The 19,240-nt window shown below is 45.1% G+C and overlaps 2 protein-coding genes across 2 annotated transcripts in view; both read left to right on the plus strand.

The window, feature by feature from the left end:
- The window catches only part of LOC119385616 (uncharacterized), a 231,271-nt gene that overhangs the window by 34,562 nt on the left and 177,469 nt on the right, over positions 1 to 19,240 (plus strand). The gene's annotated exons all lie outside the window — the stretch shown is intronic.
- LOC119386791 (prodigiosin synthesizing transferase PigC) overlaps positions 1 to 19,240 on the plus strand; it is a 104,668-nt gene that overhangs the window by 19,061 nt on the left and 66,367 nt on the right. Inside the window, exons 6-15 of the mRNA XM_037654064.2 lie at positions 6,335 to 6,482; positions 8,138 to 8,193; positions 8,902 to 9,032; positions 12,587 to 12,693; positions 13,263 to 13,301; positions 15,544 to 15,659; positions 15,735 to 15,805; positions 15,881 to 15,945; positions 16,737 to 16,884; positions 18,549 to 18,666. Coding sequence (XP_037509992.1) covers positions 6,335 to 6,482; positions 8,138 to 8,193; positions 8,902 to 9,032; positions 12,587 to 12,693; positions 13,263 to 13,301; positions 15,544 to 15,659; positions 15,735 to 15,805; positions 15,881 to 15,945; positions 16,737 to 16,884; positions 18,549 to 18,666 — 999 coding nt within the window. The remainder of the gene's footprint in view (positions 1 to 6,334; positions 6,483 to 8,137; positions 8,194 to 8,901; positions 9,033 to 12,586; positions 12,694 to 13,262; positions 13,302 to 15,543; positions 15,660 to 15,734; positions 15,806 to 15,880; positions 15,946 to 16,736; positions 16,885 to 18,548; positions 18,667 to 19,240) is intronic.

Genomic DNA, 19,240 nt, shown 5'->3' on the forward strand with positions numbered 1-19,240 from the left:
TCAACTAACAAGCGGTGAAGCGCGTCGGCATTTAAACATGTGCCGTCGAATATTCCAGCGTTATCGCTGGCTATCGTGCAATTTCTAGAATAAGCTCGAGTGTGCGCGTCTTGCGCGCAATCTTAACAAAACGATCTACAATGATCGTGAAGGTTCTCGAACAATGAGGCGCGGTTCGCGCTGAGCGTTGCTGGCAGTCTTTGTGGCCGAAAACCGAATATAGCAAAAGTGATAAAGAAACGCACGTGGCAGTATTCCTTGCCGCCGCACCACACTAATTTACTCCTGGCTTCCGGCCGTGCCGTAAAGCGTGCGACAATGCGTGCTTGATGTGCCATGGTGAGTTTGCAGCCGATGGTGGGCGGAAGGCGTATCAACTTGATTCGTCGCCAAGGAAAAGAGGAGAAAGGAGAAGATGTCGAAATAGTGGGTGTGAGCCGCAGTGGTTTTGACGACGAAGAGAAAGGGCAAGAATAGCTGAACCTCCCTTCTAAAGTTTTATAACATTTATAAAACAAGAGCTGCACTACCCGGTTCTGAGCCAATCTTCTGGTGTAGGCATGCGCCACAAGTAAAGGATCCACTTTATGCCGAGGAATCAAGCGTGGGCCGTAACTTATAAACCACTTGCTTCGAATGTCTCGTTGCAATATATATATATATATATATATATATATATATATATATATATATATATATATATATATATATATATATATATATATATATATATATTCGCAGTCAAATAACGATATACACGAACGTACAATTACAAAAGTCACTCCTTTCTCCCCCCCTCGCCCCACCATCAAATTAGCGTCCTCGTAACGCCCCTGTCTTGAATAGTTTAAAAACTCGTGGTGCAACAATGCAGTACCTTGCAGCAAAAAGGAGCGTAGTGTTTTACGGCGAAGCTGGTTGCCTCCCAATCGCTTCCAGGGTGAGAGGGGGCCGGAGAGGGCTATCGCGTAGCACTCTTGGAGGCGAAGCTCAAGCGTCCTCCAAGTTTTCTTGAAGAGTTTCAACAGAAAGCTTCACACACGTGGGGTGTACAGTCAGAGTCCTTCAAGCATACCAGTTGGGAGACTCCGTTCCGAAACCAGGATATGCCCATAGACGAATTTGCGGATGATGGCAAACCGACACACCAGCTGGGAGCGATGACACAAACACGCCGAATCGCACTGATCTCTGCAGTCTGCTCTGTCACGGCCGCGACTAGAATTAGGAGAAGTACTTCCAAGATATGTCTGAGAGTTCTGTGGCCGTAGTGCTATCCGCGAAATGTAAGCCGCAGGCGTGAACACATTGCTCACTTCATCACAGCGGCATCGCTAGAGGGCTTTAACACTGGAACGTAAACAATGCCATTGATTACCTTGTTTTTTTTTTTCCCGCTTACAGGTAGCACCACAATCAGTAGACCTCCGCGATTTCGGACTGCGGCGTGTCCGGATTTTGACGCATGGAGCCAATGGGGAGTTACGCAAGTCATATCAATGAAGTACTCGAGCTGAAAAATTCGGCAGATCCCACGTACCGTGGGAATCGATGTTATGCGAAGCATGCGTGGGATGGTGGCTGCGGCGTAATTTTTCACATTGAGCGAAACGTAATGGAATGACGCTAGAGAAATATGGAAGTGGTATACGCACACTCATACGTCAAAGAGTCGCATATGTATGATATAACCAGTTGTTTACAGTTGCGTAACGATGCCCACAGCAGCATTGCTGTTACCAACACCAGACGCGGTAAGGTGATATATAGTGCTTATATTCTTCAATACTGGATAGCGCGAATCCGAACAGGACAATGAAGGAACACAGATGCACAGGACAAAAATTACTCGCAACTAAGTTTCATTCAAAAAAGCTTCCCTAGGTATACACACAGCCGAGTGGCACGCGCAGGCGCACTGCACGTACCTTACAGTCCCAGTTACAGTTATTATGGTTATAATTGTCCGTTATGACGGAGAAGGCACGCACGTTTCAGAAACCCGTGATTATGTGTAGAAGGGGTTCTCTACAGTTCTTAATTAAGGTAATCATCACGGTCATCACCGTGATCAGTGAGTACCAGCAGCTGGAGCGGACTTGTTAATCGGATCCGTTCGTGATCGCGGTTATGAGGAGTCTAAGTGTAGTGAAGTGCGAGGTATAGTGCAGCTGGTGGAAATCCTAAATACCTCTTACGATGAAATGATCTATGACGCCTCCTGTCGTGGACGTGGCAGCGAGGTCTTTTGATGCCTTGTCCACATCCAAGCCGTCTTTCACGCAGTACAAGGACCAAGTGTTGTTGGGTCTTGATAAATCAATGTTGAAGTCACCGTTAATGATGAGAAGCCTGGTTCTCTCGGCAGACTTATTGTAGGAAGCATTGACCCCGGTTTATGCGCAATCCACGTGGTTCACATTGCGGACCACGTGGACGAGTGGATGGTAGTTGAGCGTCTTCCAGGGGTGTTCTGTCTTCAGCTTCCTCACTTTCCATCCGTCCGCCGTGGTGGTGTAGCGGACGGTACTCGGCTGCTGACCCAGAGGTCGCGGGTTCGATCCCGGCCGCGGCGGTCGCATTTCGCTGGAGGCAAAGTGCTAGATGCCCGTGTACTGGCGATCTCGGTACACGTTAAAGAATACCCGATGGTCAAAATTTCCGGAGCCCTTCGCCACGGCGTCTCATATCATATCGTGGTTTTGGGACACAAAACCCCAACAATTACTATTACTTTTCTACCGTGTCAATGTGTGTGTTCGCGGTTACTGTGTTGGTTGAGACTCTCTATCACCTGTGGCACGTACCCGCATAACATTAACTCTGGTTAACGGGTATGCGCCACACGTGACTGAGAGAAAGGGTTTCACGACGTACCCGACAGGTACATTGTGTTACACATGTCAGGACCAGTGAATCATGTTCGTCATACACTGATCCCCTGCTATGCCAATTTTAATTGGTATATTAGAAGTTATGGAGACGACCAGGAGATCGCCCAGACGTAGGCGGCTAGATAGATAGATAGATAGAAACGGCCAAAGTGCCTGAGGTTCGCTAAGAAATGCTTCGCATTTAAAAAATTGTCATGGTGGAGCGTGGTTAAACCAAGATTGCGTAGCGATAGCTCGGTTTTGCTCTGCAAAGAGGCTGCTAAGAGGTTTCGTCGGCGTCAACTGAACTTGGATACAGCGAACGCTTCTGGTGGGGGTGGCACGAAACACTGACCTTGAGCTGCTGTTCGTTTTTGCGAAGGCGCCGCACTAGCGCTTCGCTGAAGCTCTGTGGCCGGCGCTGCGACAACACGCGATGCGCGTGGAACGAAGCACAAAGCAGTTTCTGTTCTGAGGGAAGCACAAGTCCACAAAGTCGTTTCTGTGCTGAAGGCAAACGAAAGCACCACGTTTGAGGAATTCACTGTAGATTTAGCTCCGCACGTAATTTATGCATTTCCCCATATGATCCAAGCTTTAGGTCTACATGGAAGTGTCCTATCGTGTCATACCTCTCATTGTCGGGAGGTAATCGAACGATGTTACGCCTCTCTCGGAGTTTCTTCTCTTTCGTTTTCTTCTTCGCTTCCTCTTTGCTCTTGACGTTTTCTGGGAAACGACGTTTCTGGGAAGTTGACGTTTTTCTGGGAAACGCCATTTTCAAACTCTTCGTGCGTCACGTGTGCAGGACGTGGAGCGTCATCTCGTTGAGCTTAAGAAAAGTATAGTTCTCTATGCGAGAAATTCAAGTTGCAGGTAAAACAAAATTGTTTCAGAATTAGCTGCGCTTGCTCCAACAAATGGCCCCAAATGGGGGCACGGGGACGAAAGAGGCTAAGGGCACTATTCTCGTACGAACCAATGAGACCGTAATATGACTTCCTTTTGTTGACTCATCTTGAAAGTACTAGCTCTTTGCTCGAAAAATTAACACCATCTTCCCATAGGGAACCCTGATGGGATGCGAAGCAGCAGCGTTGCGCACGGGTGGCACACAGGGTGAACGGCGCTAACGCGGGTGCTGCGGTGAGCGCTGGAAGATTCGTTTGAAGCGATGGCTGACGTAGGTCTTGTCGTTTCTCCAGAGTGGACACGGGCGCTGGACCGGAGCTGACTTACGTCAGCATGCTTTCTTAGTTAGCACATAGATGGCGCGATGTGCACGCGTGGCGCGCTTTAAAGATCGTCGCCTCGTTCCTGCGAACGCCGTTGCTCTTGGAAGCAGTTCGCTTACAGTGTCGAGCTGTGACGCATTAGTTCGCGCTCGTCCTGTGTGCGTGCTTTTCGTGCGTCCTTTGGGCTCGAGCGACGCGCTGGCAATTTCGAACTGCTTTCCGTTCTTCGCGTTACATTCCAATTTATTGCTATCGCATTCATTGCTTCGCCGTTACGGTGAAACTGTGACTTTTTTTTTATGAGCCAGAAGGAATCACCGGGTCTGGCCCGCTTGCACATAGGCACAACATCAGAATAAGTTGTGTATCGCTGGCGGCGCTTGGGAGAACCAGCGAAACTGCCAGATAGTTTCGGAACTGTATGCGTCTTAACTTGCTGTAAATTCACACAACTGTTCTTCTCAACAGAGCCTTCGTTGTTTGCGCAGCATCATTCAAGCCCACCCTTCCCTCCTTCACTCAGATGCATTGCAAGCTCTGCTTGAGGTTCAACTTTGCAGCCTTAATCGAAGTGAAATCGCGTTTGACGAGTAGCTGCAACCTATAGGTTACAGGGCTAGGTCACAGTGCACCTAATACGCCCCTCACGCTGTTGTAGGGGTGTATATGCACTTAGCCACGGTTCCACCGGCAGTGGGGTCACATTACGCCACAAGGTGTTTGAACCCACCGCCTCCCAGCTTCGTACGAAGACGCGTTTATCGCATCTCGCCACGAAGCTGGTGATTGTTATATCGTTTACAGCGTTATATATGTCTTCAAATGTTTCATTTCGGCCGCCGTGGTGGTACAGTGGTTACTGCGTTGGGCTGATGACCCGAAAGACGCGGGTTCGGTTCCGGCCGCGGCGGTCGCATTTCGACGGAAGCGAAATGCTAAAGGTACGGACACTTAGATTTAGGTGAATATTGTCGCGACGTCAAGAGAGAGGTCGTAACGCCAAGATCGAGAGAACAGCAGGTCGGTCTTTTTAATACCGCGCGCAAGCGAGTTCCTCTTCTTTCTTCATTCTGGCTCCTGTAAAACGCGTATGAGCCTTTTCGCTGTCGTCTTCGTCTTTCTCATAGCACGCACGTGGCAATATTAAAAAGTCACAGGTGGTCAAAACTTGCAGTACTCAGCACTACGGCGTGCCTAACAATCATATCGGGGTTTTGGCGCTTAAAACCCCAGCAGTTATTATTATTAAATACATTATTGTATCGTAGACAGCGGTAATGTCAGTGTGCAACAGCAGTGATCCGTGATCACGACTGCACGACCGCTAAAATGCGTCTGTATTAAGATTAGAGATTTGGTTCCTATGGATACATGGTGTTATTGATGTTTACATTATCACAAATCATTTTCAAGATGGATACATTAAAATCGCGTTCTTCGTAGTGCAGCTGAAGAGGTCAGGACCCCTTTTCTACACATCTCATGAACACACCTACAAACAAACAAACAAACAAACAAACAAACAAACAAACAAACAAACAAACAAACAAACAAACAAACAAACAAACAAAGAAACAAACAAACAAACAAACAAACAAACAAACAAAAACAAACAAACAAACAAACAAAGAAACAAAGAAACAAAGAAACAAACAAACAAAACAAAACAGGCTGCTCTTAAGAAACGGACACTTTGGCCCAAACAATTCACTGGTGTATCAAGATTTGCCGTGGTGCTTCGACGTTTGCAGACACTGTTATGAATATTTCGGTCTGCGACGATGTCGGTACTCTATTTCGTTACGGTGTATGGCACGTCAGAAGCTTGCACAAGTGAAGCTTGTGGCTAATGCAGTGGAAAAAAAAGCATCAATAAAAATTGAGAACGTAATAAAATGGGCGCGACACTTAAAACTGATTTAATGTTGCATTGTCGGCAACAGGGCTGACATAGTTCCCACGTAAGTGTTACAACAGTCATTGCGTCCAGACCTAAGTTCTTGAAGTCTTTCTTAATTATGCCAAAATGGATCACATGACGCTTGAATGCATGTTAATAACTTGCAGATTGCATTGTGCTGAACGGCGCTTTGTTTGCTGCTGAAGGAACTGTCCACCAGAAACTCAAACTTATTTTGTGCGTTTTATGCGCCTAACACCAGGAACATGAGGATTTATCTGTGATGCAGTATAATGACGGGCCCTTGCATATATTTTCTCACGCAGGCAAGCTCTTCCTGCCAGTTGATGTAAGACGTGTGGCTCCATTTGTGGCCTTGACGACAAACGAGAGTTCTGGAGTCCGTCTCGCTGGTCTTGATCTCAAATGCGAGCAGAATGACGGATCCGGCCTCATAATTTCTTTCGTTATTAGGTGAGTACAGACACACATAGTTTTCACATACCGGCCTAGGTTTGAATTCTGACTAGGCTATGGTCTGACTAAGCTCCGGAAAACATTTATGAATATTGTGAGGTAATTTTTCGCCTGATTTTGCAAAATCTTACTCCGAAGAAAGCAAATGTGATAGCAAAAAGCCTCAAATAAAGCAGGCAATTGGCGACAATGAATGATCGTCATCGTCATCATCATTACCGTCACAAATCTTATGTACACTGCTGGGCGAAGGTCTGTCTCAATGACCTCCAGTTGGCCCTCTCCTGCACGAGACGGTTCCATTTGAGGCCAAGCAATTTCTTAATTTCATCGCCCCAGGCACGTAACCCGCTTCCATCGCTTGTCTTCCTGCCGTTGCTCTTACTGACTATCGGCTGTCTTTCCTGCGCATCGCAGGACATGCCCAGCTCCAATTCTTTTTCTCTTAATGCGTACTAGAATGTTGGCTACCACGTTTGTTCTCTAAAGCACTCTGCTGTCGTTTTGGTTCTTAATGTTCTGTCTATCATTTTCTGTTCCATCGCACGCGGCGTGGTATTTGACGAGTTTTCGTGTTTTCCTCGAAGTTCTTGCTCGGTACGTTAGTACTCTTAAAGGTCAATTGTGGTACACTCTCCGCATTAGGGACACCGGTATAAATTGCCGGTCGTGAGCTGGCAATGCCTGGGTTATGCGCGCGAGCCTATCTTCAATGTTCGGCGAGAGGGAGAAGAAGAAACAGATAGAAAGACAGGATCGTGCTGGTCTCTGCTCACCCGCACATACTAACTTTTCGCATTTTATACTTTGGTGAATATTTTTTACATGAGTTGGCTCCCCTGTTAGTAAATGACGTAAGCATATATCACCGGCGCTGGATGAAAAAAAAAAAGAAAGAAAAGGTGCGGCCTGTTGCGCCGTCCTGAAACGCACGGGCGCAAGCGGAAACGCTGTGTTGCCAGTTCCGTTCGCGTTGACGCTAGTAGATGTACAGCCACGCGCATTTAAGGCTAAAGAGAGAAAGAGACAAAGAAATACAGGATTGGGGCGTGCGCGACACGTTGCATCCCACCTTATATGGGTACGCGTCAAGCTGCCGGGTTTCATGGTTTCATGGTTTCATTTGAACAATAAAGGATGCCAGCATTGGGTACCACGAATTTACGTGCGACACTGTATGGCTTTAAAAGTCCTTATGATAAAATAAGACATCATTGTTTCCGAAGAAAATACTTCATCCAGAGGCGCACTGATGACATGATCCCAAATAATATTTTCCAAGAGTTCGAGGCTCCTCAAGCAAACCCGCATCACAGACACTCCTGCGTTCTTTAAACCGCCTTAGTGCGACCCGTCTTGTGGCGCCACAGCGGCAATAAGTTCAACTAGGCAGCTCCTGCTGTTTTCTGCGCACGCAACGGGCCGTACCTTTTTTTAAACATTTTATTATCGAGTGGCCGAGCAAATATACTCTTGTGCAGGTCGTCGCCTCGCCGACGAACGTTATTTCAGCTTTCTGAGAATTCAACTGCCCATAGTTATTTAATTCTGTAGATCTATCTGCACTATGAAGGAACCAAAGGCAGCAAAGCATTACACAAGATTGTGTTTTTTTGAAACGACTAACATAGCCTTTCTTGCTCTAAGCGCAGGTCCGAACAGATAAGTGACGACATTCCAGAGCATATTAAGCACAGGATTATTGAAGGTGAGCGTTGCAAAACATGTTTACCTTTCCTGCGTAATGTGTCAGATTTCCCTGTTCTAATATTACAAAACATTTTGTGCTGTGGCGGAACGAGTAATATACAAGGACAGAGCGGCCATACATCTTGCCAAGAAAGACGTAAATTGTTTGATCATGGAAAATAAATCATGCTTCCTTGTAAATACGAATCTTTAGAAATGTAGCTTTATTTAATATCAAAAGACGCACAAATCAGTGTTGTATTTGTTCCGAAGTCGGACTGCGATATTAAACATGGCATTATGTTTTTGGTAGCAGCCATAAACCACGTAACAGCTATTCACGTGACTAAAATCACAACATCTCGCAACAGGTATTCACGCGACATGTCTAGCCAAGTCTAGCCAAGTCTAGTCATATCTTGTACTACTAGCAAACACTTAGCATCTCTAGCAAAAGCTAGGCATTACTAGCAAAACTTAGCTAGTTCGAACACTATCTCCGCTGAAGGTTCCAGCCTCGCAGCACTAGTGCAAGCTGCGCACGTCTTTTTTTTCTTCAAGTAGATACTGCTTAAAAATATGTTTCGCATGTCATTGCCTAATCACTGTAAAATTTTTGAACCAACGCCATTGGAAATGCACTTGTTGGCTCGTTCGGTAAAGCAGTTCTTTCAGTGTGTACTGCAGACAGTACGCTTACAGGCCTTCTTTTTTTGACGTTTTGCAGAGGACGAGCTTCCTAAAGTATTTCCTCTTGTTTGTGACATCCGGGACCAGTGCAGCAAAATACCTGAATTTACCGGAGGGAAAGGGTCATCGCTAGCAGTGCTGGACTCCATCGCCACCCAGCTCAAGACGGTGCGCAATTGTCTAGACATTGGCTACTTGCAGGTTACAAAACTTGCCTTCGTCGATTGGCACAGGGCGATAATAATTAGAAGGAATGGGGGGGAGGGGGCACTCGGCGGGGACAATAGATATCGAAGCTCAACTGCAATGAAAATGGCGGTTTGTTTTAAAGAGTTATTATGACGACTGTGCAAGCTCTTGTTGGTTAGCGCTCATAGGTTACCGCATTGAGTTTTAAGAAGCTACTGAAGCAATCATTTTGTGCCTTATACCGGGCACGCTGAGCAAGTAGACAAGAAATATTTATGGTAGCGGGAGCGTGAAAGACAAAAGAAGGCAAAAGAAGGTGACATACGGCTTTGTCTATCGCTCTGTAGCTACCATGATGTTAGCCAATTGACAAAATAATAAATCTTCTGAAAATCACAGTCCGACTGCCCGTTCTCTACAGCGCATTTAGAATAGCAATCGCTAACAGAATTAGGACCACATTAGAGTTCAGTAAAACAAAGGCCCAAGCAGGATTTCGTAAAGGCTGCTTGATAACAGACCGCATTCACCCTGTCAATTATAAAGAAATGCGTGGGATAGAACCAGCCCCAATATCTAGCCTTCAGAGATAACGAAAAAGCATTTGATACAGTCGACACCTTAGCTTTCATGCAGACATTATACGGAATGAGGGCGTAACTGGAAGACACCTACAGCGACTCCATAGCCACCATTGTCCTCCACGAAGGAAGCAATAAAATTACAATAACCAAGGGTGTAAGGCAGGGACATACGATCTTACGAATGCTATTCACTGCATGTTTAAAGAGCTTTTCAAAGCCCTGGATTGGGAACAGCTGGGGATAAGAAATAATTAAGAATACCTTATTAACTTGAGCTTCACTGATGACGTTGCCTTCCAGAGTAATCCAGGGGATGACTCGCAAAGCATTATTACTGAAGTGGACAAGTAAAGCAGAAGAGGAGGTCTGATGATTAATTTGCAAAAAACTAAAGTAATTTTGAGCCGTCTCGGAAAAAAGGCCACAGTTTGCGATAGGTAGCGCGGCAGTGGACACGGTAAAGGCATACGTCTGCTTAGGGCAGGTAGTAACAATTAATCTGAGCCATGATGCTGAAGTAATTAGAAAAATAAGAATAGGGGGAGAGCATGTGGCAGTAATTCTGAGGTCATGAGTGGCAGAATACCAGTATCCCTCAAGAGAAAAGTGTATAACAGAAGCATCTTAACGGTACTTACCTACGGGGAGGAAATTTAGTCTTACGAAAAGGATTAAACTTAAATCATGGATGACTCAGCGAGCTATGGAGATGAATATGATAGGTGCAACGTTAAAGGACAAGAAGAGAGCGCGGTGGGTCAGCGAACAAAGGCGTGTTGATGACATCCAAGTCAAATCTATGAAAATTCAAACGGAAACTAGAACAAGCATCTTTAAGGGAACGACACCAGAGCGGAGAGATGGTGTCGTGCGCTTACTTGTCCTTGTGCCAGTTCGCTCTTGAATTCTCAGTGATGCATATGTACCAACTAGATCGTCTTTCCATCTTATGTTAGTCAAAATCAAGTAGGAGAAATGTACAGCCGTCAGCACGTTTAACTCGAACGCTCCGCAGCGTGGCCTGAACGGGTTCGATTCATGCCAGTGCCGCGTAACTTTGGGTTGTGTTGCTGAGATGTTGCCAATACATGCCGATCTACTATCCAAGCATACCGAGGCATTGTCTGGGCAACAGCGGCCGGCACTTCGCGGCTGGCATCAGTCAAACCAGTCCAGGGCACGCTGCGGAGCGTTCGTGTTAAACGTGCTGACGGCTGTACAGGGGCAGAGCTTGTTGTGAGAAGCCAAGATAACCGCTGGTCATTAAGGTTAAGAGTGGATTAACAGAGCGGATTAAGAGTAAAAAAGCGGAAGGCAAGCGTAGCAAGGGGAGGCAGAAGTTGTGTGAGTAGATGAGATTATCAAGTTTGCGGGGATACGTGGCCGCAGCAAGCACATGTAAGACCCAGTTAATAGGAAAAATATAGCAGCGGCCTTTGAGCTGCAATGGCCGTAGTCAAGCTGACGATATTACTTTGTGCGACAATAATATTCACTTTTTATGACCATCATATTCACTTTACATGACAATGGGAAGATGTTCCAAAAATCGTGGCTTTAGGATTTTCTGCCGATACAACGCTCTGCAAAATCTGTGTTAGAGAACACTCGACAAACCGGCTTAAGACAAAACGGTGCAACCCGATTACGGGTAATGCTTTCCGCGCGCAGACATTTGGAAGAAGGCTTTCCCTGTCTCCCTAGGTTACTGGCATAGGTTCCACTTGGCTCTGTTCGGGGCGTTAAATTGGGGAATGCAATTATTTCTCTATATCCACAACACGTTTTCTTTAGCTTCTTTTGTACAACAACCACATCAAACACTTGGACGATTTTTGTGCGTAATATTGCGTCCGAAGGTAATGTCAATCGCATAACATCTTCCGCGGAGCAGTATGCAGTTAGGTTCGTTTCATACAGTTCTCATTATTATTATGCTATTCTTAATACGACACTTGGTGCCCCTGTTAACAATCTTCACTGCGGCCAATTTAATATCGATTCTCACCTATTCCCGAGGAAGTGCACAGGCGTAGCGGGAAAATACAGTGGGGCTGCAATCGCCGGGGGCAGGGGCAGTCTGGGCACGATGGGAGTGATCGGAAACGGCGTAGGAAGATTCGGGATAGGGTTATGAGTGCATTTGGCTGCGTGGCTCTTAGTGCATGAGCCTTTGACGTAAGTACACGTAGTTGTGGTGAATGACTGAGCCAAGGGTGCAGTACAAATACCTGCAGCTACCTGAGGCTCTCTTGTGCTCACCAGAGTTGTATATCCAGAGGCTGTCGTCTCAAAATACTACCGCCATCGCAATTACGACTTCAAAATGAGTCATGAATAACATTGCGATAAGGATTCGTTGGGAACTTCGCGTGCGTTTCCAAATGTTCTTGCCTACTGCATTACCGTTGCGAGCCCGGCATTTCCAGGTCACGAATGACATGTACGTTATCAGCGTCACATAGCAGTCTTGAGATAAACGTGGCCAGTGCCGAGTCTTCTAGAAAGGAAACGCAAGCAAGCCAGTCAATGATTATTGTTCCGGGACAAAAGAGTGTACGGCGTTCCTCGTATTCATAGCTTTCTTTTGGCGTGTAAAGCCCCAGCAATTATTTTTGAACTTGGGCCACTAAGTATGCGCCGCAGAGTGTGACCCAAGCATATAATTTGTGGTTTCATAACTTGGTTCAGTGGCTACATGTGTCCGCATGGACAACATAATCCTCTGGGTGTGTACAACAGAGCGTGTGACACGCCCTTACAAAAATGTGTGTAGACAATCTAAAAATGGGTTTAGACAGTCTATAGGCTGTCTAAATCCAGAAAGGGCTGGGCGCATAAGCCGATGGGAATGTATAATTTTCTGGTAAGTTCTCCCATTCATGTTTTTCCATATTTTGCCGTAATGCGTTCATGGGTGTGCCCCATTAAATGACAGTTTGTGTTCAGTTTTCAGTACCGCGCGGATTCATCGTAACAACCAAGTCATACGAACTGTTTTCTGCAAATGGACAACTTGCTAACCTGGTCCAGCAAATTGAGGCCGCAAGAAGCAGGTCAGTTTTTTCGCCGTGGTTAACGAATCGGGATATTAAAACACAAATAAGCAATTCAAGTTTCCTGAGAGAGGTAACCTCCTGCGGGATGTACGTTTTTCTGCTACAGTTTCACGATCACTGTGCGCTCATGGGGAAATTGGCTTATACTTCATGTGCTTCAGGCAAAAAGAAGCAATAGGAAAATAGCCGCTTTCTTGCGTCCGTGTATGTACTTGCAAAGTTTCAGGAAATTCTCAGTGATGTCTTGCATGTGTGGCAGCTGATAACGTCGCAGTAAACAGAAGGACCTTTAAAGTATCTTGTATGTTTTGGTAACCTTTGCGGGAGCAGACAGATAAGTTATGCACATTGTGGCACAGATTAGTTTTTGATAATCATGGCCTTATTTGAGGTAAGCGTCGGAATCAGCCGAAGTCAAGCAAAATGTCAGGCGATCAAGGAAAACTATGGTGCAAGAAAAAAAATATTTTTCGCACTGTTAATTAAAGGAAAGTCAAACAATCATATTTACACGTTTCATTGATATTTGTCGCGGCCACCCTATAATTTCAAAAATTCTTTTCCAGAGATGACTGGCAAACAGCGCTGAAAGAAGCGTGCTCCAGGTATGTTTTATATTTTAACGAGAGTAAAAAGCAGGGGATCGGAACGAAATGTTTTTCGTTTCGGTTTTAGTTTCGTTCCACCGCAAGAAGTTCCGTTTGGTTTCTGTTCCGGAGCGAAAAAAAATGTTCCGTAACGGTTCGTAACGGTTTTTCTTAATGCAAAAATTTGAAGTTAAGGTAATCATAAAAGACATTGGATTAGTGATAGAGTTACTTGCCCTCCTCCTAAAAAAGTGGGACAGGAGTAAGACAAGTTCTTCCCACGTTCTTCAGAGGAGCGGAAGTAACTGTACCACGAAATACTACCAACTAGCACAAACCACTAATAATTTCAAAGTAATAGTATTTATTTTCTCAAAAGTCAATTACGACCTTTTTAACGGGCTCATTGCTTTGTGTCAAGGCAGTAAACACTATCTCAGAAGCAGCACGTCATTGAGTATACTCTCTGATGTGCAAGACCGCTGTTCTTATAAAAATATCCCCAGGTCTGCGCGGAACACGCAGTGCAGTCACAGCGAAAGCTGGACGAGCGGCCTTTCTAGAGCCTGCTGTAGACTTTCTTGGGGCAACTAATACAAGTACACAGGCAAAGTATCCACTACGTCATAAATCATCGTAATTTTTCTGAAGTAGCGAAGTACCCACTATGCCATATTTTGTCATTCTTTGGAGAATCGGGGCACCCGCTACCCATCTGTAGGGCATTATGTGCACTTTGTGCTGTGGTTGGTGACGATGAATGATTGTGGCTGAGCCCTTTGTAACGGGTTGGAAGCAGGCAACTACCGGCTCGTTGCGCAGTTCGCATTGTGTGACGCCAGGTTGTTATTTTCTTCTGCAACGCCATATTACACATATTGACGATACGATTCCTTGCCCGACATGATGCCTGTATAGAGTATTTTGCTAAGGAGTTACAAGCACCAGCGTGGTTCTGTGCTAGAATACTCGACTGCCACGCAGACGGCACGGGTTCAAATCCTATCCGGTCCTAGAAAGTTGTTTCTCATTTCATTTTCTCTTATTTCACGCGATAGCGGTTGCGGACACCGGCGGCGGCGGACAACTATGGTGCCAAAATCGGATGTTGTGATCTCATAACAGCTTTCGCTGTAACAAACTTCAGCACCGATAATGCCCTCTCCACGCTCTGGTTTCCACTGTTTTCATTTTTCGCACAATTTCAACATATTTTTGCTGTGGAATTCCTGCCTGAGGTACGCGCTAATACTGTACCTGAGATATGCATTATTCCTCACGTTGCATGACCTCAGTTGTTCCGGACTGCCAAGTTTTCTCGTGAACCGAAAAACGATTGAAAAAATTTCGGTTTCACTCCGGAACGAAATAACAGATAAAGTTTCGGTTACGTTTTCGTTCCAGTCAAAAATGTCGTTTTCTCCATTTCTCGTTTTTGGTTTTCGTTCCGCTCCGACATACTGGTAAAAAGCATCGGTTTAGAAAGGATTCGAATGCGGATTTCACAAGACTGGGAAGAAAACACAGCAGCGATCACAAATAAATTAGGAATACACACACACGTCTGCACACGTGCACACGCGCCGCATCCACGCTCGCTCGCTCGCTCACTCACTCACTCACTCACTCACTCACTCACTCACTCACTCACTCACTCACTCACTCACTCACTCACTCACTCACTCACTCACTCACTCACTCACTCACTCACTCACTCACTCACTCACTCACTCACTCACTCATGAAACAAAGAAAGAAAGAAAGAAAGAAAGAAAGAAAGAAAAAAAAGAAAGAAAGAAAGAAAGAAAGAAAGAAAGAAAGAAAGAAAGAAAGAAAGAAAGAAAGAAAGAAAGAAAGAAAGAAAGAAAGATACTTACTGAAATTTGCGGACAATCATTATAGGCATTAGTACGTACTATGCCTAACTGTGTTTCGAAAATGCAGAATAATCTACAGAAACACGTTGCGGGGCTAGTAGGTCATACATTCTTACTTAAAATGTTGTAGCGCTACATTTCACGAGGACAAGACAGAGAAGTACATGACAGGACGGGCGCTGTCCTCTCATCTGCTTCTATGTCTTGTCCTCCTCAAATGTAGCGCTGCAATATAAAAAAAGAAGCTACAGAAAAAGGCGCACTTCGAATCTGCAGCCATAGTACAATAAAGTAAACGCTGTGTCCTCTAAAGAAAGGGGTCTTATTTTTGGTCGTCATCACTAGGTATTTCCGAATCTTCACATTACCTTAATTACGTACAGGGTTGTGGGCGCTATCGAAGAAATGAAGATGCCACCAGAAATAGCCGAAGAAATTGCCCTTCACGTTTCGACCTTTCGCAACGACGCTGCATTTGCTGTCCGATCTTCAGCGATAGGTAAGGTTTTAAACGTACAGGGACATAAGAAATGTATCCATAATCATGCGTCCAAACGACGCCCCTCTATTACAGGTGAAGACTCGGAGGACATGTCAGCCGCCGGTCAAATGACAACACTGCTTGGTGTTCGAGGCCACGAAAACGTAATAACACTGAGTTGTTTAAGCGCCGGCTACATTGACTTGCAGTAATCTGACATCCGCGATTTTACTCTGAAGGTCGTCAACGCTGTGGTGAAATGCTGGGCGTCGCACTACAGCTTCACGAACGTGAACTACAAAAGGTGAGCTTCAGTTATTTGCCGTGCTACCAAGAAACATTCGCCGTATTTTTTTTTTATTTTGTTTACAAACGTTCGATTTGCTGATTGTAAAGGTTTTTACTGTGCATCGTGATCTAACAAACAATGAAGCGAAACAAATGTCTTAGGGCAAGCAAACAGGCGGCGGATTTCGAGTGGGGTACATGGCAATGTTCAGAGTAATATGATATTTTTATTATGCATACACTTTATAACAAGCTGGCTTTGATTGTTAAGGTGCTAAACTACAAACAATGAAGTCAAGATTGCGATTTAACAGCTGCTTACATGCGTACATATGCCTTTTTACGCATTTTCATAAACGCCAAGCATCAGTTTGCATGACACTGTGCTACAAAAATTTTATTTAATATCGTTAAATAGAATAGAGCTCGTGTCTGTTTTAATTAAGATCAGCGTGAATTCTTTGATTACCATGATCTTTCGCTCAGAGGACTAGATGGGCTTTAGTGAGTGAATCATACTAAATAGTATTACGGAATGTGAGACATTTAGTTTAGTTACTGTCAATTATTGAACTACTATTGACTACTATTAGACTACTGTGCTGTAGAAATCTGAGAAAAGCAAAGCAAAGCTAAAAAAAAGAAACATACGAACGGACGTGACGAGGGACTTATTTCTTTAACGCCATAGAATTCAATTTTAGAAAAGTGACGTGTGACTGGTTCTCCAACTGTTGCGTGCATTCTTCTGCCAGCAACTCGTTCGCCTGTGAATGTTGTTGGACAGCTCGACGTGGCATCGCGCAGGCAATACGGACAGCCTCTGGATATGCCAATGGCTGTGGTGGTGCAAGAACTCGTGGACGCAGCCGCGGCAGGTGTCATGTTCACTTGTGAACCGCTCACGGGAAGCCCGTCGTACATCACGGTCACCGCCAACTACGGTATCGGAGAAGTAAGGGAGGCACTAAATTTCATCTCGTCAGTTTTTCTACGTAATATTAAGTGATTATTGATTATGTTTTGAATGCGTAGAAGTGGATTAAGTAGATTTGGTTACAGATATTACATATTTCTCCTGGTTGCGAGAATGACGATAGGTGGGTACGTGCTGGACGCAGAAAGTAGGGCGTGTTGCTAATATAAAGTGATGGCGGGCAAGATATCTTGTCTTGACTGTTATGTTCTGTGTACGTGATAACTGATATAAATGATTTATGTGCCACCCGCTGTCTTAGGAACTTCATATAAAGGGGACATTATTTTTTTTTGTATTTTGTAGGCGCTATATTGGAGTATCATAGTGTTATTATTCACACTGTATATAGCAGGTGCTTAATAATATAATATTTGGGGTTTAACGTCCCAAAACCACAATATGATTATAAGAGACGCCGTAGTGGAGGGCTCCGGAAATTTTGACCACCTGGGGTTCGTTAACGTGCACCTAAATCTAAGTACACGGGCCTCAAACGTTTCCGCCTCCATCGAAAATGCAGCCGCCGCGGCCGGGATTTGATCCCGCGACCTTCGGGTCAGCAGTCGAGTGCCATAACCACTAAACCACCGTGGCGGGGCTATAGCAGGTGCTTCGTATTTGTTATGTTCTGGTGTAACTGGGAGAACGCCATTTCTCTGTAACTTTTGGACTCCGTCTGATCAATGTTGGCCCACTTCAAGAGGTAAGAAGTAGCCGGCGCCTTATTTGTGCATCAACATCTCCTTATATCATGTCAATAAAAAAAAAAAGGGGGGGGGGATAGCGGGCTGCGCTTGAATTTTTATTGTCCGGCGTAATTTTTGCAGCACCAGCCCTCATAACGACGTGTGACGTTTGGGGACCTAAGAACGTTAATAAAGGCCTGATTGAAAGGCTATGAAACTGGAAGCTGCAAAGATATTTGATTCGTATCTTTTCAGAATGAGCCAGATCAAGCAATTAAAACTGGCCAAAAGTTGATTTAAATGTGATACCCTCCTTGATTTGTTTCAGTTTAAAAACATTCGTAATCAAAGGTATTTGCAGAGTACGACGAGCCCTTAGAAAGTAAGATGAGTCATATGTTGCACCCTTATGATTCAAAGTGCGCCCGATCCACTTGATCAATGGGCACGCTCAGCTAACATGGCATGAAAAAGAAACCAAAAAACAACATAGCCACCTTCCGTTCAATTCCCGTTTGATACAGTCAGCTTGCTTTTGTTCCAATGTGACCCATTTCAAGTAGATTCCAGCTTGGACTACTCTGCCATCGGCTCTCTATACGTTTACGCTTCCTGCTCCAGAGGAAATGCGTGCAATTCATATGGCGCCAACACTGAAAGAGAACAAGATTGATTATACTAATCTTCAGCCTGGCACGATCCTATTGGTAAATTTTGTTTACATATTCGGCACATCTGCGCATAGGACAACGTTTGTACAATGACTCATCGTATTATAGTACTGACTCTCTTCCTCTCCTGCTTCCTGTCTCTCCCATTTGTCCTTTTCCCGACGAGAAATGAGGGAGAGGCAGGCAAGACGCATCCCTCTGCAAGCCTACTATTTCCTGTTTCTCTTGATTAAACCTCATCTTCTGGTTATTGGCGATATCTAGTACACTTGCTGGTGCGCAGTCGGTCGTCTCGGCGTCAGCAGACCCGGACACCTTTGTTCTTAAGAAGACTGGAGCAGAGACGGTTACCATCGAGTCAAGACAAATAGGTCATAAGTCCGTCTACACAGCCATTTCCGGTGAGTAATAAGGCCGATAAAACTGTAAGTAACGTATCACAACAGTGCTCTACACTTTTATCATAGTTCTAGGAATGAGGATATGCGTAAAGACTAGCTAAATGTGTTCTAATATAGACAGGATCCCCTAACCTAAGACCCTTCTGGCATCATCCCGTTCATTTCATTTCTTGAAAGCATAGTTAGTGGTAGTACATAAAGTGTACTGCATCAGACGCCATTCCTGATTTCTCGAAGCTGTGATCACCTTCAGTAACCCCGCCTTAGAAGGGTGCGGTCATGGCCTCCCACAGCACAGCCTTGGCGTGTTAAAGTCAACTGCAGCGATGTGAGGAAAAAAAAACACGAAATAATTACGTTCTCGTATTCACAACCTTGAACAGCGTATCACGAAGGGTAATATTGTCACGGGGTCGTGACATCGACGAAGGCAGCAGTCGGCGTGTTCAAGATGAAACTCATTATTTGGCCGAACTTGTGGCCGAGAAACGGAAAGTCAAACTACAGCAATACACACTGTACACTGATAGCGGCGAACAGAGCGTCGGCCGTCGATAAACTGAACCACGCCGAG

This window comes from Rhipicephalus sanguineus, chromosome 3, assembly GCF_013339695.2.
Source record: "Rhipicephalus sanguineus isolate Rsan-2018 chromosome 3, BIME_Rsan_1.4, whole genome shotgun sequence".
In the NCBI taxonomy this organism is placed as follows: Eukaryota; Metazoa; Arthropoda; class Arachnida; order Ixodida; family Ixodidae; genus Rhipicephalus; species Rhipicephalus sanguineus.